The following is a 21,710-nucleotide window of genomic DNA, read 5'->3' as shown; positions in this document are numbered from 1 at the left end:
TGCACATGGAGCAGCTGGGCAGAGAACAAAGCAGGGAGTCAGGCTGGGGGTAGGACCTGAGCTCCAGTGCAGGAGGAGGAGAAGCCAGGGGTGGGGGTCTCTCCCTGACTTTGCCGTTGGCAGAGTCTGGTCTTTCTGCGCCTCGGTTTCCCCTCACCTTTGTGGAAGGGGGAATGACATGGCTCCAGCATCCCATCCCTGGGCCCACCCTCCTGCCTTTACAGGCTAGAATCAAGGGGGCCCCTCTCGGATCCCCAGCCACAGAGGGGAATGCTAAAGGCCCCCACTGGGAGCAGAGGCACCCCCTGCCCAGGCCAGCCCCATGGGCTCGTGCAGCAGGCAGGCCAGATAGCAGCAAATGACCCAGGCCCGCCCCACCTGGCCCTCCATGGCGGGGGCCTGGACCCTGCGCAGGAACCGGAAGCGCAGGGCCTTGTCGGCCAGGCTGGCCAGGCTGAGCACCTGCTGGCGAGCTGCCCCCTGCTGGGTGCTGAGGGCCACGGGGCCGTCCTGCAGAAAGGGGGGCAGCACGGGCTCTGCTGCCCCCTCCCCGGCCTGCAGGGCAGCGCTGCAGCGGAAAGCCAGGAAGCCGTTGGGGGCGGCCAGGGCACAGCCCTGCAGGGCGTAGTGCCGCCGGCCCCGGCCCGCGAAGAAGAGCTGGGCGCAGTCCAGCACCACCAGCCGGACGCCCCCGACCCGTGCGGCCCGCCGTGGCTCGAACCGCTCCACGTAGCGTGGGCTGCACTGCACCGGCACCTGGGGGCACAGGGGCATGGGAGTGCCAGGCCCTGCCCTGGGGAGGGGGGGCTACACCCCTTTACCATGTGGGGGGAACCACCCTCCCCAATCCCTTTGGGCTGCACCCCCTTCCCTGTCAGATGGGCACAGCTCCAAGCCACATCCCCAATCCCCCCAAGCTACTCCCCATTTCCACATGGGGGGCTACACCTCCAGCCTATGCCCCCTGCTTGTGTGGCAAACTGGAGCAGCCCCTCCAATCTAGTCTCTACACATATCCAGGTAGGAACAGGGATTGACCACTAGGTGGTGCTGTTTCCCGCGCCCGCCCCCCCCCCCCCCCCCCCACACACACACACCAGGGCCTGGCTGGCTGGGGGGGCAGGGAATGAGGCATGGAGCCAGTCCCCTCTAGGGGGCACCAGCCCCTTGACAGGGCTCACCTGGGCCAGCCGGGTCTCCAGGAGCTGGGTCCAGCTGAGCCAGTATCGGGAGGCAGTGGCCTCGGAGACGTGGAAGCGAAAGGACAAGTCCTGCAGGAGCAGCCCTAGCCGCACCAGCACCAGGAAGAGCTGATCCTCGGGGCTCAGGGCACTGGGGGGGCCTGGCTCGGCCCCCCGCTGCAGCTCCCCCTCCATCAGAAAGGCCAGGAACGTGGCCAGACGCTGGGCGCTGCTGAAGCCAGTGTAGAACCGCAGCCACTTGCTATCACCCCGGACGCTGGCCTGGCCCAGCCCGGGCCCCCTGCTCCTTCAGCTTTTGGCTGAGGGCCAGCACCGTGCCGCTGCTCTGCGCCAGCTCCTCCCGCAGCGCCCGCATCCCGCTCTCCAGCTGGTCCCGCTCACAGCGCAAGTTCCGGTTCTCCGCCTCCAGCGCCACGATCCGCTGCCCCAGCTCCGACGCCAGTGACCAGCACTCTCTCGGACCTCTACTGTGGCATACGGAGCCGGAGATGCGGCTGACGCTGGGGTGGGGCACGAGGGTTGGATACATGGGGACCCCGCACCTCATACCTGAGATGCGGCTGGCTCTGGGGTGGGATGCAGGGCTGGGACTATGGGGACTAGGCATATCAATGGTTAACTGGTTAACATCCTTACCAAGTGATGCTTATAGATTAATCCATGGTCCAGCCTAGCTGGAGCAGCTCCCTGCCCACAGTGTGGTGCTCTGGGCCCAGCCCAGCTGAAGCAGCCCCCCAATGCAGCAGATTCAGGGGGTGATGGGCCCAGCTGAACTGAAGCAACCCCAAACCCACATTAACCTGTTAACTGATTAATGGTTAACCAGTTGGTGGATTCAGTGATATTTTACATCCCTAATGGGGACCCCTCACCCGGTGCTGGGATGCGGCTGACTCTGGGGTGGGGTGTAAGGCTGTGTATAGGGGGACCCCTCATCCAGTGCTGGGATGCAGCTGACTGGGGTGGGGTGTAAGGCTGGGTATAGGGGGACCCTTTATCCAGTAGTGAGATGCGGCTGACTCTGGGCAGGGCACTCCGTGAACCTCCTGCCCCTCCTTGCAGCACAGCACCCCCTAGGGCCTGGCCCCTCACCTGCACCTCCTGGCAGTGTTCCTGGCTGGCAGCTAGCGCCTCCCGCGATCGCTCCAGCAACTGGCTCTGCCGATGGTCCGGTGAGGCACCAAATTCTCACCTGTTCTGCTCTATTCCAGTGAACTGACCTTATTATATGGTGCTCTAATTAACCCCAGAAACCCCAGTCTCTTCTGTTTTGCTCTAGTATCCCCATTCTCGTTTAGCTCCCATCATTGTGCTAACTTTCCCCCACCCTCCACCATAGCTGGGCTCCAGAAACTCTGTAGCAGCTGCTCCCTTAAGAGCCTGGAGTCCTCCAGCACCATCGAGCCCGCCGGCCTGAGCGTCGCACGCCTGGTCCCCAGTGGGGCTTTGCCTGCCGCCGCGCTGCCATAGAGCGGAGCGACCTCTCCCATCAACCATCGCGCGGCGCCTCCTCCTTACTTTGCAGGCCGAGCCGACGGTGGTGACGCCATGGTGAGTCGGGGGAGGGGGGCGCTGGGGAATCCGCCGGCATCCGCCGCGGAGGGCGTGCCGAGCCAGGGCTCGGGGCTCTGGGGGGCTAGGAAGGGTCCCGGGGGAGCTGGCGGGCCCCGTATGGGTGGGGGCGGGGACTCGATTGCAGGGGCTTCCCTGCTCACATGCGGGAGGAGCGGGGGGGGGGGGAGGGAACTCCTGGTGGGGGGCAAAGGAGGGGCCCCTGCGAGGCATGTGAGGGGTGCCGGAGGGCACAGGGGAGGGAGGAGCGGGTCTGGGGGCACCCTGCACAGAGCCGGCTAAGGGGGTGCTCCCTAAGGGGTAATGAGGGGATATAGGGCAGCAAATAGGTTGGCTGGGGGGGGCTCCTGGGGCAGAGGGGCTACTTGGTATGTGGGGACCCCCTAACCTGGGGGGCACCCGTTGTGGGGACAGGGCACCCTCAGTGATGTGAGGATATGGGTGACATGCAGCTGGACATATGTGTAGGTGGACTGTTTGGGGAGCCTATGGGAGGCAGGGTGAGGGGGGGGATAGGCTGTGGGGGCGCACCTGGGGGCAGGGACATCTGCCTGGCCATTGGGGTGTCAGCAGGAGATGGGGTGACTCACGGGGCACTGGGTGTGAGGGATGCACCCTGCACGCCCGGTGCCGCCTCAGCCCCATAGCTTGGGGAGGCCCTGACTGTGCCTGTCTCCCCAGGGCGTCGACATCCGACACAACAAGGACCGCAAGGTTCGCCGCACGGAGCCCAAGAGCCAGGACATCTACCTGCGCCTGTTAGTCAAGGTAACACCCCGAGTCTGCGGCGGAGGGCCAGGATGCCTGGGTTCTCCCTGCAGCATGGGGGGGAAATGAGGACTCCTGGGTTCTTGCCTGGCTCTGTCACTGAGTGGTGTGTGGCATGTGCAAGCAGAGCCAGGAGGGCCTTCCGCTGCCTCAGTTTCCCCTTGGGTGCCTGTGGGCAGTTCCCAGTTAGCTGAGCACTTGGGCTGGACCTCAGGGAAAATGCAAATGCAGCCCAGTGGATTAGCAGTGGGCCCTGCCGTGTTCCACAGCTGGCGGCCTGTCTTTCGGTTGGTGCACACCTGCACGTGCCTCAGTGCATGCAACAAAATATAATCTGCACACTGATGGAAGCCATTAGAGGGGGCATGGCCATGGGGGTGGTGGGTTAGGGGGAAGCATCTCCCATGATGACCATGTCTCCTTCCCCCCCAGCTGTATCGCTTCCTGGCGCGCCGCACCAACTCCCGCTTCAACAAGGTGGTCCTGAAACGCCTCTTCATGAGCCGCACCAACCGCCCGCCGCTCGCCCTCTCCCGCCTGGTAAGTGGGGGCAGGTCGTGGGATTGTGGGGGGGGGGGAGGGTGCCCATGGTCCCTATCCCAGTCCTACCCCCTCCACCTCTCCAGGTACCCCTCAGCCCACCCAGCAGCCTCCCTTGTGCCGTCGTTCCCTTTGACTTGACACCTGGACTCCTGGGTTCGCCACTGCCAGGGAGGGCCAAGGCCCATGGGGCTCGCTCACCCTCTGCCCCCTTCCTCCTCCAGATCCGCAAGATGAAGCTCCCCGGGCGGGATGGCAAGACGGCCGTGGTGGTGGGAACCATCACCGATGACATCCGCATCCAGAACATCCCCCAGCTGAAGGTGAAGCGGGGCCAGATACCTGGGTTCTCTCAGCCCTGGGGGGGAGGGGCTGGGGACCAGGACTCCTGGGTTCTCTCAGCCCTGGGGGGAGGAGGGGCTGGGGACCAGGACTCCTGGGTTCTCCCAGTCCTGGCTGGGGTGGGGGGGGGGGTCTAGTGGTCAGAGAAGGGGCGTGAGCCAGGATTGCTGGATTCATTTGCTGGCTGTTGGGGGTGGGGCCTAGTGGTGAGGGGCAGGGAGGGGGCCAAGGGCCAGCACTGGGCCCCCCCGACCTGTCTCCTTTGGCAGGTCTGTGCCCTGCGGGTGACCAAGGGAGCCCGCAATCGCATCCTGAAGTCAAAGGGTCAGATCATGACTTTCGACCAGCTGGCCCTGGCTGCCCCCAAGGGCCAGGGCACCGTGCTGCTCTCGGGTGAGTCCTCCCATCTCCATGGCTGGCCCGGCTCTGTCCCGAGCAACCGGTGTGTCCCCACCGGGCGAGAGGTGCCCCGCATCCCACGGCAGAGGGGCCGTGTCGTCCTGGGCGAGGGGCCCGGCCTGTGAGAACGGGGCTCTCACTGGGGTGCCCCTGTGTTCCAGCATGGAGTCGCCGGCCCTCTGGGCTCTGCATGGGGGCTCAGGCTGCCCCGGGGGCTGGTGGCCGGCAAAGCCCTGGAGACCCTTCTCGGGGGTGGGAGGCTGCGCCCCATGCGGGGGGTTGCTGCTTGTGTAACTCTCTCTCTGGCCCCCAGGCCCCAGGAAGGGACGCGAGGTGTACCGGCACTTCGGCAAGGCCCCCGGCACCCCCCACAGTCACAGCAAGTGAGTGCAACACCCCCACCCCGTACTGAGCTGGGTGCAGGAAGCCCTGGGCAATGGAGGCATGGCCCCAGCATGGGTCATGTTCCTGTAGCTAGTGGGATCCTGGATCCCCGAGTTCTCTGCCCTGCTCTGTGAGGGCGGAGGGGTGGGAGAATGGGGAGGAGAGTCGGGTGGTGGGGGTCCAGGACTCTTGCAAAGTAGGCTGGCACCAGGCGGTGTGTCCCATCCCTGCGGGCGCCTTGCTGTGGGCATGGAGAGCAGGCGCGGATCAGCCTGTGACTAGGCCACAGCAGACCGGGGTGGGAGATCCATGGCAGGGGGCAGCACCTGTGGGCCTCCCGCTAACCCCTCTCCCTTCCCGCAGGCCCTACGTGCGCTCCAAGGGGCGGAAGTTCGAGCGGGCCCGGGGCCGCCGCGCCAGTCGGGCCTACAAGAACTAACTCTGCCTGCCTGTGTCCAATAAATGGGTCAGAACCGAGGCTGGCATCTGCCCCTGTTGCTCATGGGGCATTGCCTTTCCCCTGTCCTTAACCCAGAGGGGCCGCGTCCCAGCACCAGGCCAGGGGTCCCCGGCAGCATTCCCTGTCCACGAGCGCTTGCGTGGCCACCCAGGGCAGAGTGGGGTGCCCCCAGCTGACTAGTGCCCTCTGCTGGCATCATGTTTCTACTGGTGGTGCACATGTTTATATACTCTGGTGCAAAAAAATTATTCTGCACATGAAAACGGTTAGAGGGAATGTTGGTCCCTGAATTCCCAGCCCCCAATGAGGGGGTCCTGTAGCCCCAGTGCCCCTGGGCAAATGGTATGGGGCTACGTAGCCCCTATGTCTCCGGCCCCCAGGTTGTATTTGTCCCCGCCGCTCTCCCATATACAGCAGCTGGGCTGGGATAAGTTGTAGGGATGCCTGCTGGCCAGTGGGGCTCAGGCTTCCTTTGGGGGCTGTGCCCTGGAAAGGGGGGCGCTGGGCCAGTGATTAATGGTGGGGGGGGCAGTTATGCACATAGAGTAGAGCCTTGTGCCCAGAGAGGCCAGCAGGTGGGTCACAGGGCACTTGGGCAGAGCGGTGCCCTGCCCGTCCAGCCACCTGCAGGGCCAGCCTCCCACCTCAGGGGAGATCTTAAGCCTGGATCCATATCCCAGGTTCTACTCCTGCTCTACCCACTAACCCCCACTCTCCTCCCAGAGCTGGGAGGGGACGGCGGAGTGTGCGGTTCCTCTGCTGTGCCCGTGGCTGTGGGGCAGGAGGGGGTCCTGCTCAGGAATCTCCCCACAACTGTTAACCAAGAACAAAAGGTTTATTGGAGGGGGAGTTACAAATAATCCAGGAACCCACCTGCACGTGGAGCAGCTGGGCAGAGAACAAAGCAGGGAGTCAGGCTGGGGGTAGGACCTGAGCTCCAGTGCAGGAGGAGAAGCCAGGGGTCGGGGTCGGGGTCGGGGTCTTTCCCTGACTTTGCCGTTGGCAGAGTCTGGTCTTTCTGCGCCTCGGTTTCCCCTCACCTTTGTGGAAGGGGGAGTGACATGGCTCCAGCATCCTGCCTTTACAGGCTAAAATCAAGGGGGCCCCTGTCGGATCCCCAGCCACAGAGGGGAATGCTAAAGGCCCCCACTGGGAGCAGAGGCACCCCCTGCCCAGGCCAGCCCCATAGGCTCGTGCAGCAGGCAGGCCAGATAGCAGCAAATGACCCAGGCCCGTCCCACCTGGCCCTCCATGGCGGGGGGCTGGACCCTGCGCAGGAAGCGGAAGCGCAGGGCCTTGTCGGCCAGGCTGGCCAGGCTGAGCACCTGCTGGCGAGCTGCCCCCTGCTGGGTGCTGAGGGCCACGGGGCCGTCCCGCAGGAAGGGGGGCAGTACGGGCTCTGCTGCCCCCTCCCCGGCCTGCAGGGCAGCGCTGCAGCAGAAAGCCAGGAAGCCGCTGGGGGCGGCCAGGGCACAGCCCTGCAGGGCGTAGTGCTGCCGGCCCCGGCCCGCGAAGAAGAGCTGGGCGCAGTCCAGCACCACCAGCCGGACGCCCCCGACCCGTGCGGCCCGCCGTGGCTCGAACCGCTCCACGTAGCGTGGGCTGCACTGCACCGGCACCTGGGGGCACAGGGGCATGGGAGTGCCAGGCCCTGCCCCGGGGAGGGGGGGCTACACCCCTTTACCATGTGGGGTGACCACTCCTCCCCAATCTCTGTCACACCCCCTTCCCATGTGGGGGGAACCGCCCTCCCCAGTCCCTTTGGGCTGCGCCCCCTTCCCTGTCAGATGGGGGGCACAGCTCCAAGCCACATCCCCAATCCCCCCCAAGCTACTCCCCATTTCCACATGGGGGGCTACCCCTCCAGCCCATGCCCCCTGCTTGTCTGGCAAACCGGAGCAGCCCCTCCAATCTAGTCTCTACACATATCCAGGTAGGAACAGGGATTGACCACTAGGTGGTGCTGTTTCCCGCCCCCCTCCACACACACACCAGGGCCTGGCTGGTTGGGGGGGCAGGGAATGAGACATGGAGCCAGTCCCCTCTAGGGGGCATCAGCCCCTTGACAGGGCTCACCTGGGCCAGCCGGGTCTCCAGGAGCTGGGTCCAGCTGAGCCAGTAGCGGGAGGCAGTGGCCTCGGAGACGTGGAAGCGAAAGGCCAAGTCCTGCAGGAGCAGCCCTAGCCGCAGCCGCACCAGTACCAGGAAGAGCTGATCCTCGGGGCTCAGGGCACTGGGGGGGCCTGGCTCGGCCCCCCGCTGCAGCTCCCCCTCCATCAGAAAGGCCAGGAACGTGGCCAGATGCTGGGCGCTGCTGAAGCCAGTGTAGAACCGCAGCCACTTGCTATCACCCCGGACGCTGGCCAGGCAGAACCGGTCTGGCTCAGCCCGGGCCCCCTGCTCCTTCAGCTTCTGGCTGAGGGCCAGCACCGTGCCACTGCTCTGCGCCAGCTCCTCCCGCAGCGCCCGCATCCCGCTCTCCAGCTGGTCCCGCTCACAGCGCAAGTTCCGGTTCTCCGCCTCCAGCGCTGCGATCCGCTGCCCCAGCTCCGACGCCAGTGACCAGCACTCGCTCTCGGACCTCTCCTGTGGCATACGGAGCCGGAGATGCGGCTGACGCTGGGGTGGGGCACGAGGGTTGGATACATGGGGACTCTGCACCCCATACCTGAGATGCGGCTGGCTCTGGGGTGGGGTGCAGGGCTGGGACTAGGCATATCAATGGTTAACTGGTTAACATCCTTACCAAGTGATGCTTATAGATTAATCCATGGTCCAGCCTAGCTGGAGCAGCTCCCTGCCCACAGTGTGGTGCTCTGGGCCCAGCCCAGCTGAAGCAGCCCCCCAATGCAGCAGATTCAGGGGGTGATGGGCCCAGCTCAGCTGAAGCAACCCCAAACCCACATTAACCTGTTAACTGATTAATGGTTAACCAGTTGGTGGATGCAATGATATTTTACATCCCTAATGGGGACCCCTCACCCAGTGCTGGGATGCGGCTGACTCTGGGGTGGGGTGTAAGGCTCGTATAGGGGGACCCCTCATCCAGTGCTGGGATGCGGCTGACTCTGGGGTGGGGTGTAAGGCTGGGTATATGGGGACCCTTTATCCAGTAGTGAGATGCGGCTGACTCTGGGCAGGGCACGCCGTGAACCTCCTGCCCCTCCTTGCAGCACAGCGCCCCCTAGGGCCTGGCCCCTCACCTGCAGCTCCTGGCAGTGTTCCTGGCTGGCAGCTAGCGCCTCCCGCGATCGCTCCAGCAACTGGCTCTGCCGATGCACCATCTCCTGCAGCTCGCGCACCATGCGGGCCAGCCCGGCGGGTTCCTGGGGGACAGTGTAGGCCCCGTGGTCGTGCTGCACGGCCGGCTGGGTCCCGCCCCGGTGCTGGGCGTAGCAGGGGCACTCCATCAGCTCGGCCGCCCGGACCAGGTCCCTGATGCCAGACGGGGCTTCCTCTGTGGGGACCGGGCACAGGATTACTGAGGGATGTGATCCAGCAGCCCTGCCCCTCCCAGCTCTAACCACTAGACACCAGCCCTCTCTCAGAGCCAGAGAGAGAACCCAGGAATCCTGCCCCTCTGTGGGATGCTACCTTGACCCTCGGGCGTCTCTTCTGGCAGCTGGCAGCTGGCAGCTCGGGCGAATTCTCCTTCTTTCAGGCACCAGCAGGTTCCTCCGGGCGTGTCTCTCAGCTCTGCGGGGAACCTCGTCCTGCACTTCCTGCTCCGGCCCGTAGTGGGCGCTGGAGACATGGCTGTGTTCATGAGACTTGGGCAGGGAGGGAGAAATGAGAGAGGGGTGGAGGGAGGGTAGTTGACCCACAATTCCCTCCTTTCGCCCCTCCCAGCTGGGGCAGGATAACAACCTACTACTGCTGCCAGTACCCATGGCCAACTCCAGGTGGGTGGCACGACCCATCAATGGGTGCTGGCCCAGGACCCGAGGAACCAGCTCCGTGCCTCAGTTTCCCTGTCTGGGGGAGCATAATGAACCCCAGCCTCTCACACAGAGGGTTGGTGGGAGGACAGGAACACAGATGGGCAGGGGACAGACCCTCCGCTCCCAGGTGTATTTTCCTGGACAGTTTGGCGAGGCAGCTGCAGATCGGAAGTGAGGGGGCCAAGGGGATTGTGGAGCAGGAGGGGGGGGTGCAGATGGGGCGGGAGAGGAGCTGGCAGGGTACTGGGGGAGGGGTGCAGGCAGAGAGGGAGGGGCTCTGGCGTGGGGGGGCTGCAGGTGGGGAGGGGGGGTACCAACAAGATTGATACCTGCAGCGCTGGGGGGGGGGCTGGGCGGCTGCAGCATTCTGCCCCCTCAGCCTCGCTCTGGATCCAAGATGGCGACTAATCTGAGCCTGCCCTATTCGGGCTCAGGAGGGGGCGGGGTCTCTGCCAGGGACAAAGATGGCGGCGCTCGTCAGTGAAGCCGGGGGGCGGAGCTAAGCTTCCGCCAGGAGCTGGATCTTGGGAGTGGGAGGGAGGGGCCCAAAGAGGGCAGGGCTCCTCCCCCTCACAGAGTGGGGGAGAGGACATAGGGGTCCGGCTCCCAACCCTTCCCCTCTCTAATCCCCAGAGCCTGGGGTGGAACCCAGGAGTCCTGGTGCCCACTCACATGTCTCTAACCACTAGCCCCCACTCTCCTCCCCAAACTGGGGCGAGAGCCCAGGAGTCCCGGCTCCAGCAGCTCTCGGGCCTGCCAGCCTGGGTGATTCACAGGCGTCTGTGAGGGAGGCGGCGTCTCTGGGGCTTCCTCACTAGCATCTCTGCAGTGAGTATCCTGCTCTTGACTGGCGGTGTGGAGCGCCCGGACCCCTGGGTTCTCCCCCTGGCTCTGGGGAGGAGAGCTGGGACTAGTGGGTAGAGCAGGGGGCTGGGAGCCAGGACTTCTGTGTTCTCGTGCTGGCACTGGAAAGGGAGGGGGGTCTAGTGGCTAGGACAGGGGGCTGGGAGCCATGGCTCCTGGATTCTCACTAACCACTAGCCCCCACTCCCCTCCTCAAACTGGGGAGAGAGCCCAGGAGTCCTAGATCCTCGCTCTGCCCCAGCAGTTCTCAGGACTGCCCGGCCTGGGTGAGTCACCGCCCTGCCAGGAGTCTGTGAGGGAATTGGGGACTGCTCCCATGTCTGGGGCTTTCACAGTGGCATCTGTGCAGTGAGTATCAAGGCATTGACTGGTGGGGTGGAGCCCTGACCCCATTATAATTAGGGGTGACTCCGGATTGGTCCCGGGGAGCTGGGAGCGGGGGTGACTCCGGATTGGTCCCGGGGAGCCGAGATCCAAGCCTCCGTTCCAGGGAGGCTGGGTCTCTCTCCCCTGCCCTGGGGTGCTCTGCCTGTGACACAGCCTCCCCTCCCCTTCCTGCTGTGTGGGAGGCTCCTCGCCCCAAGGCTCAGAGCACCAGCTCCACAGCTGGGTCCCAGGGGATCCCATCATTGCTCCAGCGGCTGCCAAGCCAGCCAGGTGCTGCCTCCCGCCCTAGGACAGGTAAGAGAAGGGGGGCAGCTGCTTCCCCCCATAGGGTCCCCCGGGGAGCTGCCCCTGCTGTGTGCACAGCCCGGTGGAGATGGGGGGCTGGCCCCAGGCTCTGCCCTTAGCTCCAGACAGCTCCAGTCTCCCCCTCGGCTGGGGCCAGACTCAGCCCCAGGCCTGGGACAGAGACAGCCAGAGACTGGCAGGAGAGGAATGAAATATAGAGGTGGGGGTGAGTGTGTGGGAGGATGAAGGGGCTCCCATAGAGCTGAGTGGAGGAGGGGGAGGAGTTGTGGGGGAGGGGTTCCTGTGGCGCTGAGTGGAGGGGGGAGAGCTGGAGGGGCCGTAGGGGGAGGGGCTCCTCTGGGGCTGGGTAGAGAGGGGAGAGGTGGAGGGGCTGTGGGGGAGGGTTTCCTGTGGGGCTGGGTGGAGGGGGGAGAGCTGGAGGGGCTGTAGGGGGAGGGGCTCTTCTGGGGCTGGGTGGAGAGGGGAGAGGTGGAGGGGCTGTGGGGGAGGGGTTCCTGTGGCGCTGGGTGGAGGGGGGAGAGCTGGAGGGGCCGTAGGGGGAGGGGCTCCTCTGGGGCTGGGTAGAGAGGGGAGAGGTGGAGGGGCTGTGGGGGAGGGTTTCCTGTGGGGCTGGGTGGAGGGGGGAGAGCTGGAGGGGCTGTAGGGGGAGGGGCTCTTCTGGGGCTGGGTGGAGGGGGGAGAGCTGGAGGGACTGTGGGGGAAGGGTTCCTCTGGGGCTGGGTGGAGAGGGGAGAGGTGGAGGGGATGTGGGGGTGGGGCTACTCTGGGGCTGGGTGGAGGGGGGAGAGGTGGAGGAGATGTGGGGGGAGGGGCTCCTGTGGGGTTGGGTAGACGAGGGGGGCAAGCTGTGGGATGGAGGGACTCCTGTGGAGCTGGGGGGGAAGGGGGAGGGGCTGTGTGGAATGGGCCTCCCATGGGGCTGGGTGGAGGGTGGGGGTAGGTAGACAGGGGCTGCGGACAAAGCTTCGAATGGGGCTGGGTAGAGGACGAGAGGAAGGGGTTCACATGGGGCCAGGAAGGTGTCCAGACACGGATGGGGCAGGCCGGTCAGCAGCACCGAGATGAGGCAGATGACAGGCCGGCCACTCTCACAGATCAGGCCTGGGCTCCTGACTCAGTTTCCCCATTTCGCAATAAGCTCCCTTTTTGCGGCTGTTCAGGCGGCACGCTCCGCAGGGCAGGGCCGTCTCCCTGCCGGTGGGCAGCGCCTGCCCTGCGGGGCCCGACTCTCGGGCCCTGGGCAGCACTAGCGTAACCCTCCTTCCATCGGGGTAGCAACAGGGGCGTCTAAGAGGCATGAGAGCAGTGAGAGCAATTACAGGAGAACAAAGGAGGCCAGGTGCCGCCATGCAGCTTGCAGGTCACACCAGGGTGTTCAACTCCCCCCAGGGCTGGCGCAGCAGCAAACAGACCCGGCTTGTTTGTTTTGCAAGTTGCTGTTGCGATCGAATTGCATAAGACGGCTTTTCACCACAGGGCGCTCCGCCCGGCCTCTCCGACGCCGAGAGTGGTTCAGAACTCCTGGCTTCCACTCTATTTATAGCGCAGCATTACAATCCGGGCCCACTCCGGCCTGAGAGGGAGGGCTTTGATGGATGCCATGAATCACGATTGAAATCACGGGGCAATCTGTTGGATTAGCTGCAAGGAGCAATGAAGGAGCTGGGATGCCATGACAGCAGGAACCGAGGGAAGCCACCGCCCAAAGCCTGGAGCCTAAAGGCAAGGCCTGAGTGAAAACGGCAAAAAGCTAATCCAGGGAGACACAGAAGGCTTTCCCCAGGACGCTGGAGCTAGGATAGAGGAGACATGGTTTCTATTTCAGGCTCTGCACCGAGCTAGGATGCCGTTCCTGCCTCTGTCTGTTTACGCATGTCATAGGGGAGGTTCCGCCAAAGACGCTGCGGATGTGGAAGAAAGCAGCAAGACAAAGCTGTTTGGGGCACAGAGCTGGCTGAAAGCAGGCCCGGATTTCTGAGCCTGCGGCCGCTTGATCCTAATTCATTTAGCCAACGAGGTGTTTGTATCCCATCCTGGTCACCCCGGACACCACACAGTGCTCGGACTAGCCGCTTCTGCTCCAAAGGATTGGCCGTGGATGGGTCGTGCCAGCCAAATCAGGCAGCAGCAGCAAGTAAAAGTCAGTAGCTTTGGGTGCTGGAGGAGGAGGAGTTATTGCCAACCCATCCTCGCGGCTCAGCTGGGTTCCAGCTTTGCCACACACCTGGGCACTGAGCATCAGCCGCACAAAACCTTCCTGGGACCTTGCGCACACCTGAGACAATCTTGAACCTTTTTTTCAGTCGGCAGGGCGGGGGAAACAATTTGGGAAAGGTCAAATGGTTTGATTTTCAGGAGCTTCTGCTGCTTTGCCCCTGGGAACTTCCCCTGCCTCCCCCCCCCTATTTGATCTTTCTAAATGCAAACATGTATTTAAAACCCCTGCTGGCCTGAAATGAAAATGCCCTCCCTGGACAGCTGAGGGGACAAAAAACTCAACCACAGAATCAGACAAGTCCATGTTTTGCCCCATGCGTAGGTTCGTTGATTGTAGAGAACAGATCTGCTAGAAAACCAGCCGATCTTTTCCTTTTCCTTTTCCTTTTCTTTCTTTCTTAAGCCCTCAACCTGAAAAAGGTTCCCTGCCCCTGCTCTAAAGGATCAACACAGCACGCTCTTTGGGGTCAGGTCTGAGGTGTGCATTGAGCTGGGATCGGTGGAACCTGTTTGGATTTGGTGAGACGGGTTTTAATAACCTCTTCCCAATGTAAGGTGTGGTGCTGGTTGGGGCGCGGGTGAAACTGGAGTAGGGATGTTAAATATCGGTTAATTGAATAGTCACTGAACCTCACGAATTCCTGTTGGTTACTCAACTAGTCTATAGTCCCCAGAATTCCACTTGGCATCACCTTGCTTGGTCTAGACTACATCACTTTATCGGTAAAGAGATGTAAATGAGGCACATCGATATTGCAAATGAAGCCATAATTTAAATATCCCGTGCTTCATTTGCATAATGGCGGCTGCTGCTTTTTTTAAACGGGGCTTTTTCGAAAAAACCCGGCAGTTTAGACAGGAATCTTTTGAAAATAAAACCCTTTTTGGAAAGGTCCTGGACGCCTCAAAAAATGAGGTTGACAGGATCTTTCGAAACAGGGTTTTATTTTCGAAAGATTCCCGTCTAAACGGCTGTGGTTGGTTTTTTTCCGGAAAAGCCCCATTTCGGGGAAAAAGCGGCAGCTGCCATTATGCAAATGAAGCGCGGGATGGTTAAATCCCAGCGTCATTTGCAATATCGACGTGCCTAATTTACATCCCTTTACCGATAAAGGGAAGTAGGCTAGACACAGCCCTATAGTCCGCAACGTCAACCCCTCCAACGCATTAGCCACAATCTGCAGCTTATCCTGGAAAATGACCCCTCACTCTGAGGCTTTGGAGCAAAGGCCAGTCCTCGCCTACAGACAACCTCCCAACCTCAAACAAATTCTTTCCAGGAACCATGCAACACACCTCCAGCATGCTCCTCCAGGAACCCCTCCCTCCCCCCCTGCAATCAACTCTACCCACACATCCACACCTGCGATTTCATCACTGGACCCAGCTACATCAGCTACCAAATCAGGGGCTTATTTAATTGCACATCCACGAATGGGATCTATGCCATCAAGAGCCAGCAACGTCCCTCTGCCATGGATAGTGGCCAGACTGGACAGTCTCTACGGAAAAGAATTAATGGACGCAAATCGGATCTCCGAAAAGGCAACCTGTTGGAGAACGTTGAATCTGCCTGGACACTCATTAATGGCTCTCCAAGTCGCTGTGTTGTTTCAGGCCAATGCCACAAGCCAATTACACAAAGAAGGACTGGAACTTAACTTCATTCACTTGTTTAATTCTTATGCAAATGGTCGGAACAAGGACAGGGTCTGGCTCACACACTACCTTGGACATGCTAATGACTTCACCAACCAACCAGTGGAGATGCTAATTCTTCTTATCAGCCTCTCGTAACTATTTGAATCCTCTACTCACTGTCTTTTTTTTTTTCTCCTCCCCCTCCCACCCTCTTATTTATTCTTGGATCTGGACTTTCAATACTCCAGTCATCTGAAGAAGTGGGCTGTGCCCACGAAACTCGTGAGCCCATTGACATGTTTTGTTAGCCTTTAAAGTGCTACTAGACTAGTTGTTCTTGAAGTTTTTCCTGTTACAGACTCACTCAGCTCCCCCTCTGAAGTTTTTGTCTCGGAGCAGTTCGCCTGCTCAACAGTGCTCCCAGAAATCTCCTGTGTTTCAGTGGCGCCCCGACCCCAACCTCGACCTCCCCACCTCCTGCTCCAAGGGCAGGTGAGTTTCGCCATAGCCTCAGAGTGACAGGTGTGTCCCTCTCCAGCCCTGCCTCCGCAAGCCGCTCCACCCCGAAGTGAAGCAGAGGGAACAGACTGTGCATGACAGATGTGTCCACACACTGCTGTGGGGCTGGCTCCGGGTGCCATAGCAGCAGGCCTGGGATGTCCTAGTTTATGGCCACAGCAAATTGAAAAGCCAGCAGCATCCAGCCCCGACGCAGGGCCAGATACACCTAGATCTCCCCTGGCAGGGGTTTTCTGCCAAAGCCACGGATAGGAAGCCCATGGCTGCTCCACGGACCTGAATTCTCCTTCCCATTGGACAGTTTCTCCTGACGGCTAACTGGGTTCATCACTGGAAACTCAAACGTAGGGTGTGTCTACCCGGCAGCGTTTTTCCGGAAAAACAATACTTGCGTCCACACTGCCATTGAGTTCTTTTGACAGAAAGGTGAAAGAATGGAGGGGTTTCCCCGACGGCAGTAAACCTCTTTCTACGGGGAAGAAGCCTTTTCCAAAAAAGCTTTTCGGGGCCCTGGTGGCCACTCCATCCCTACTACTCCCGACTGCAATGCAAGAGAGCGTCCGTTCAGTGTGGACGCTATTTTTTGAAAAAGCCGATGGCTTTTTCATTGCGTTTTGGCAGTGTGGCCCCGCTCTTTCGAAATAAGCTTTTCCAGAAGCTCTCTTCCAGGAAAGCTTCTTCCGAAAGAAGCCTGCAGTCTAGACATAGTCAGACCGGCTCCACTGTCTGTCTGTCCCTCCATCAGCCGGCTCCCCTCTGGACAGACTAAGCCTGTTTTCCCATCTTCTCCCTGTTGGCTTGGTTTCTTAATCCTCCTGCCCCGTCTCCTCACCACAAGGGCAGTGCCCCAAAATGGAGCTTTCCTGGACCCCCACCAAACAAAGCCCTCGCTCCGTTCTCCCGTCCACAGAGCGCACCCTGACATCTGCCTTTTTCGCCACGGCATTGATCCAGTTTGGGATCCACCAGAACCCCCCACACCCGGGTCCCATTTCATGGCCACCCTACTCAGCCAGCGGTTCGCCCAGGGTTCACTGACGCTCGTCCGTCGCGAAGACTGATTTCAGCTCCGTTTGCCGATTTCTAGCACTCTCCCGCGTGGGCTGCTCCGCCAGAGTTCCAGGCGGCACTGGAAGGAAAATTCGGGGTTGATTCACTCCGCGTTACTTTCACAACTGACCCCAAGACTGCAGCCGGAATTGCCCGAATTCTCTGAGAGGCAAAGTCTGCTGCTGGCGAGGGATCGGACTTTCTGGGTCTCTGCCCGCGGGCGCCGGTGCCGATGTGGGTTCGACGAGGGCATTACATTTGGACTCTGGCCGTCTGCCGTCACTGGTAATTTGTGGCTGATCTCCCCCCTCCCTCTCAGCCCGGCCCCTGGAGTCCTGAGCAGCTGTGAAAATTGAAATGGGCGCCCATCTCAGGAGAGGCGTTACCATATGGGCCGGTGTCGTGTGTCGGTTCCGCTCCTCCAGCAGCCGGTACAGGGCAGCCACGAGGAATGGAACCAGGATCCCGTCATGGGAGATTGGTCCCAGCTCAGATGCCGAGGGCGGAGCAGCCTTGTGAAATGTCTCCGCATCTGAGACACCAGTGCCAGGGTGCGACCGGGTGTGGCACTCGCCACGGGGCGGTTCACCCACCCACCCACCCACCCACAGAGCAGGGCGCATCTCCTCCAGCAGGCAGGCAGGCAGATACGCACACGCCAAGCAGGGGGCTGGGGTAACTCCGGGGGCTGATCTTGGGTCTAACTGGCCTCGTCTCGCCCCATCACCAGCCTCAGCATGTTCAAGGAATATTTCCAGTACAAGGGGATCAGCTTCCCAGAGCTCATCTACTCGGCACAGGGGCTGCGGGAGGCGGAGAACGGATTCCGCGTCCGGGATGACGACATCTTTAACGTCACCTACCAGAAATCAGGTACGGGGGGGGGGGGCCTCGCGGCCCGGGCTAGGGCTCTGGGAGCAGGGCCTAGTGGTTAGAGCAGGGGAGCTGGGAGCCAGGACACCTGGGTTCTATTTAGTTACCTCCCCCCTTTCCCCTCCGAGGCCTTTGCAGGCTCAGGGGTGGGGAGTCTGAGGCCCACATGCTGGGGAGTGAGGGGAGTCCCCGTTGTCCATAGCAACGCTCCCCACACGGAGGCTGTCGCTGTAGGGACTGTCTGGATGCTGGAGATCCTGAGCCTCATCCGCAGCAACGGGGACCCCAGCTGGTGCCGCACCGTCCCTAACTGGGAGAGAGGGCCCTGGTACGAGACTATCCTGGGCCTCCGGATGGCCCAGGGCAACCGGTCGCCCCGGATCATCAGCTCCCACCTGCCCATCCAACTCTTCGCCAAGTCCTTCTTCCGCTCCAAGGCCAAGGTGCGCCATGGGGGTTGGGCAGGAGGGGAAACTGGGGGAGGGGGAGCCAGGGGAGGGGGTAGGAGGAGGAACTGGGGGAGGGGGTAGGAGGAGGAACTGGGGGAGGGGGAGCCATGGGGGGGCAGGAGGGGAAACTGGGGGAGGGGGAACCACGGGAGGGGGTAGGAGGAGGAACTGGGGGAAGGGGAGCCACGGGGGGGGCAGGAGGGGAAACTGGGGGAGGAGGAACTGGGGGAGGGGGAGCCATGGGGGGGGCAAGAGGGGAAACTGGGGGAGGGGGTAGGAGGGAGAGCCAGGAAAGGGGGTAGGAGGAGGAACTGAGGGAGGGGGAGGGGCAGGAGGGAGAATCAAGAGGGGGGCAGCTGGGGGAGTGGGCAGAAGGGGGAGCCAGGAGGGCGAAATGGGGGGGGGGGGAGGGCAGACACTCTGGTCTCAGATACAATAAAATTCAGTTTCTAGCCCCTGTGGTTGGGCAGAAAGGCCCCAAAATGTGACTCTGCCGGAGTCTGCAGAGAGCCTGAGCCCAGTGATTTCCCCTGTTCCCTCTCCCAGCATGTACCCCAGGGGCCCAGAGCCCCAAGCCAGCTCCTCTTCTGGCACATACTCCATGGGCCCAGCCCCCACCCCCATGCCCAGCAGGGGGCTCACCCCGCGTTGCCCCCCCAGGTGGTGTACACGGTGCGGAACCCGAAGGACGTCCTTGTCTCTCTCTACCACTTCGCCCAGATCTTCCGCCCCTACAAAGAGCCAGGGCGCATGGACCAGTTCCTGGAGCGGTTCCTGGAGGGGGATGGTGAGTGCCGTGGGGGAGGGGGCTGCCCCCCCCTTCAGGCTGCCCCTCCATGACACCCTCCCCTCCCCCTTTGTTCTTGCAGTGCCCTTCGGCTCCTGGTTCGACCACGTCAAGGGCTGGCTGGGGCTGCGGGGCTGCGAGAACTTCTTCTGCATCAGCTACGAGGAGCTGCAAGAGGTGGGGCTGCCGCCTTCGAATGGCAGAAAGCCCCTTCCCCGAGGCCCCGCCCCTTCCCCGAGGCCCCGCCCCTTCCAAGGTCCCAGGTCCCCCCACTCATCCAGCCCCCCCTCCATTCACAAGCCCTGCCCCTCCCTCTACCCTGCGAAACTGAGGCAGGGGGTTGGTTTTGGGAGGGGGCTCAGGGCTGGGGTACAGGAGGGGGGTTGGGGTGCAGGCTCCTAGGCAGAGGGGCCAGGGGGCGCCACCTGCTGCTTCTGCTCACAGGCACCACCCCTGCCGCTCCCATTGGCCGCCGTTCCCAGCCAATGAGAGCTGCAGAGCTGGTGCTCAGGGTACCCTTGCTGCCCATGGGCCGCAGGGACATGCCGGCTGCTTTCCAGGAGCCGCATGGTCCCAGGCAGGCAGGGAACCTGCCTTAGCTCCACTAAGTGCCCGACAGCCCTGCTCACCGCAGGCACCAGGGTCCATTTTTGACTGGGTCATCCTGCCAAAAACCAGACCCCTGGCACCCCTAGCAGCAGATGGGGGCAGGCCAGGAACAGGGGGGATGCAGGGGAGGGGACTGGCAGTACCCCAGGGGGGTTGGGATGGACCAGGACAGAAGGGGGGCGAAGGTCCTGGGATGGGGGAAGGGGCAGACTGGAGGGGCTGGGTGGAGGGGATACAGGATCCCTGAGGAGCAGCGGGGAAGGGGCTGGGGCAGATGGAGCTCGGTGCTCCGGCCTGTTACCCCCACGCCTGCTTGATTGCCCCACCCCAGCAGCTGGGGGTGCCCACCAACCCTGTGCCCACGGACATGGGGGTCTGTGGGGTGACTCCCACTGGAGCAGAAATCAGGGCACTTGGACCGGTGTCTGCCCAGTCGTGGTGCCTCCCAGCCCTGGCTGAGCAGCGACTATCCGGGCACCTCTGCGAGGCAGCAGGCAGAGCTGAGCCCCCAGGCTGAGCCTGGCAGGAGCAGAGATGGGACGAGCATCACAAAATGCAGCAGCAACACAGGACCCCGTCCCCGGGGAGAGGCAGAGGGACTGAGCCTTGGGCACTGCCTCACCTGCTTCCTTGTGCCACCTGGGCAAAATGTGACCAGGATCAGGGCCCCGTTGGGCCGGGCGCTGCCCAGACACACACAAGACAATCCCAGTATTGCAGTGCTCCAAGTATATTCAGACAGGGGTCAGAAGGGTAAACTGAGGCACGACAGAACGCCCATGACTTGCCCAAGGACCCCCTGCAGTTCAATGGCAAAGTCGAGCCAAGACCCCAGGAGTCCCTCGGCCACCTTTGGCCTCCTTCATCCCAGCCAGGACTCCGGAGTCCCATCTCCAAGCCATGCCATGATCCCCCACAGGGCAAGGTGGAGGCAAAGTCCCTCCACCCCCCAGAGGTCCCCTCGGCCTGGGAGTCCCCACCAGGAAGATCTGCCCCCTTCTGATGGCCTCCAGTGTGACCTGTGGTCTCCTGCCTCAGTTTCCCCAAGCCTGGAGGGCCCCCGGGGGAGGCCTTGCCACTGATCCCCGTCCCTACTCCCCTCCCCCCCAGGACCTGCGGGGCAGCATACAACGGATCTGCCGGTTCCTGGGCAGGGAGCTGGAGGACCAGGCGCTAGACGCGGTGGTGGCCAACGCCTCCTTCCAGGCTATGAAGCAGAACAAGATGAGTAATTTCAGCTTGTCCCCCAGCTTCCTCCTGGACCAGAGCAAGAAGTCCTTCCTGCGGAAAGGTGGGGCCGGGCCGGGCAATTGGGACGGGCTGGGGCGGGGGGGGGGGGCCTGGGAGAAGAACGAGGCCCCATAAGCTGGGTCCTGGATGAAACAGAGCACGGAGGCAGCCACCAGAAACCTGGCACCAGTTCAGATTGATGGGGCTGGGGGGGGGTGAGGGATACCGGCAGGGCTGGGGGGGGTGAGGGATACCGGCAGGGCTGGGGGAGCCCGGGGCTGGGCTGGCAGGGGGCTGGAGTGCACTCACAGTGCCTCTGCTCTCTCCCAGGGATCACCGGGGACTGGAAGAACCATCTCACTGCGGCCCAGAGCGAAAAATTCGACCGGATTTACCGGGAGCAGATGCAGGGGCTAGATCTGAGCTTCCCCTGGGACGAGCTGAGACCCCAGCCCTCCCTACCCCCCGCTGACTGCTCGGACCCCCAGCTGGACAGCAGCTGACAGGAGGGAGTGCGGTGCACTGGTTAGAGAAGGGGGGGTGGGAGCCAGGACTCCCAGGTTCTTAGCCCCTGGCAGGGCAGTGGGGGGGACTGGTGGCTGGGGAGGGGGTGGGGAGCCAGGACCCCTGGTTTAAGGATTAAAGGGCTGCCCAAGAGCCAGTACTGGGCCTAGTCCCCGGGCAGTGGGGGTGTCCATGTAGGGCAGGATGGCTGGTCAGTTGCTGCCATTCCCAGCAGCTTCCCATGATGTGGGTGGAGTTCAGGGGTGGCTCTAATCAGTAGACCCCACTCCCTGCACATAGGGGAGGGTGTGTGGGGCTCCCTGGGGGACTGTGTGGGCAAGGATGCCGCTGCCCAGCAGATGGGCACCCCCCCACACACAGTCCCCTGCCCCATTCAGCCTGCAGAGGATGGAGGGGGCCTTTGGGGATCTGGCCTCCTCTGAACAGAGCAGTAGCAAACAGAACAATAAAGCTCATTTTGTGCTGGCGTCCTCTGTGGCCCCTTGGGGTTGGGGCACAGGCTGGGTGGCCAGGGACCCCTCCCCCAGTGCTGGGAGGTGGCGCCTCTGAGGTGGGGGCTGGAAATACGGGGAACCCCTCACCTAGCTAGTCAGGGACCCCTCGCCTGGTCACACTCAGGGCAGCCCCTGTCTCCAGCCAGTCACG

The 21,710-nt window shown here is 62.5% G+C and overlaps 3 protein-coding genes and 1 pseudogene across 5 annotated transcripts; 2 read left to right on the top strand and 2 right to left on the bottom strand.

The window, feature by feature from the left end:
• Positions 1-273: 273 nt before the first annotated feature.
• On the bottom strand, positions 274-2,147 carry LOC149523363 (uncharacterized; annotated as a pseudogene).
• A 1,058-nt stretch (positions 2,148-3,205) lies between these two features.
• LOC142823794 (large ribosomal subunit protein eL18) lies at positions 3,206-5,684 on the top strand. Its single transcript, XM_089770068.1, has 7 exons — positions 3,206-3,238; positions 3,456-3,542; positions 3,975-4,082; positions 4,307-4,405; positions 4,694-4,817; positions 5,137-5,206; positions 5,571-5,684. Exons 1-7 carry the CDS (start codon positions 3,212-3,214, stop codon positions 5,644-5,646), a joined length of 591 nt encoding a protein of 196 aa, XP_089626194.1. The 5' UTR covers positions 3,206-3,211; the 3' UTR covers positions 5,647-5,684.
• Positions 5,685-6,663: 979 nt separating this feature from the next.
• Positions 6,664-12,767, bottom strand: LOC142823786 (uncharacterized). Its single transcript, XM_089770439.1, is given in 7 exon segments — positions 6,664-7,286; positions 7,744-8,253; positions 8,871-9,124; positions 9,262-9,286; positions 9,288-9,437; positions 9,938-10,012; positions 12,720-12,767. Coding segments are annotated over 7 exon segments (1,545 nt in total). The 3' UTR covers positions 6,664-6,803.
• LOC102451084 (sulfotransferase 2B1) lies at positions 10,157-21,532 on the top strand. 3 transcript variants are annotated; one of them, XM_075915200.2, is made up of 8 exons: positions 10,904-11,153; positions 16,630-16,877; positions 17,323-17,465; positions 17,700-17,908; positions 18,575-18,701; positions 18,784-18,878; positions 20,421-20,601; positions 20,871-21,532. In XM_075915200.2, exons 2-8 carry the CDS (start codon positions 16,825-16,827, stop codon positions 21,041-21,043), a joined length of 981 nt encoding a protein of 326 aa, XP_075771315.2. In that variant the 5' UTR covers positions 10,904-11,153; positions 16,630-16,824; the 3' UTR covers positions 21,044-21,532. The 3 variants fall into 3 exon arrangements, with proteins under 3 accessions (XP_075771316.2, XP_075771315.2, XP_075771314.2); XM_075915201.2 differs by lacking the exons at positions 10,904-11,153; positions 16,630-16,877 and adding an exon at positions 10,157-10,436; XM_075915199.2 differs by lacking the exon at positions 16,630-16,877 and having other exon boundaries at positions 10,908-11,153.
• Positions 21,533-21,710: the final 178 nt, after the last annotated feature.

This window comes from Pelodiscus sinensis, chromosome 18 (genome assembly GCF_052426305.1).
Source record: "Pelodiscus sinensis isolate ZL-2025 chromosome 18, ASM5242630v1, whole genome shotgun sequence".
Classification (NCBI taxonomy): Eukaryota; Metazoa; Chordata; order Testudines; family Trionychidae; genus Pelodiscus; species Pelodiscus sinensis.
The sequence above is the reverse complement of the archived record's forward strand: the minus strand, read 5'-3'. Positions and strand labels throughout refer to the sequence as shown.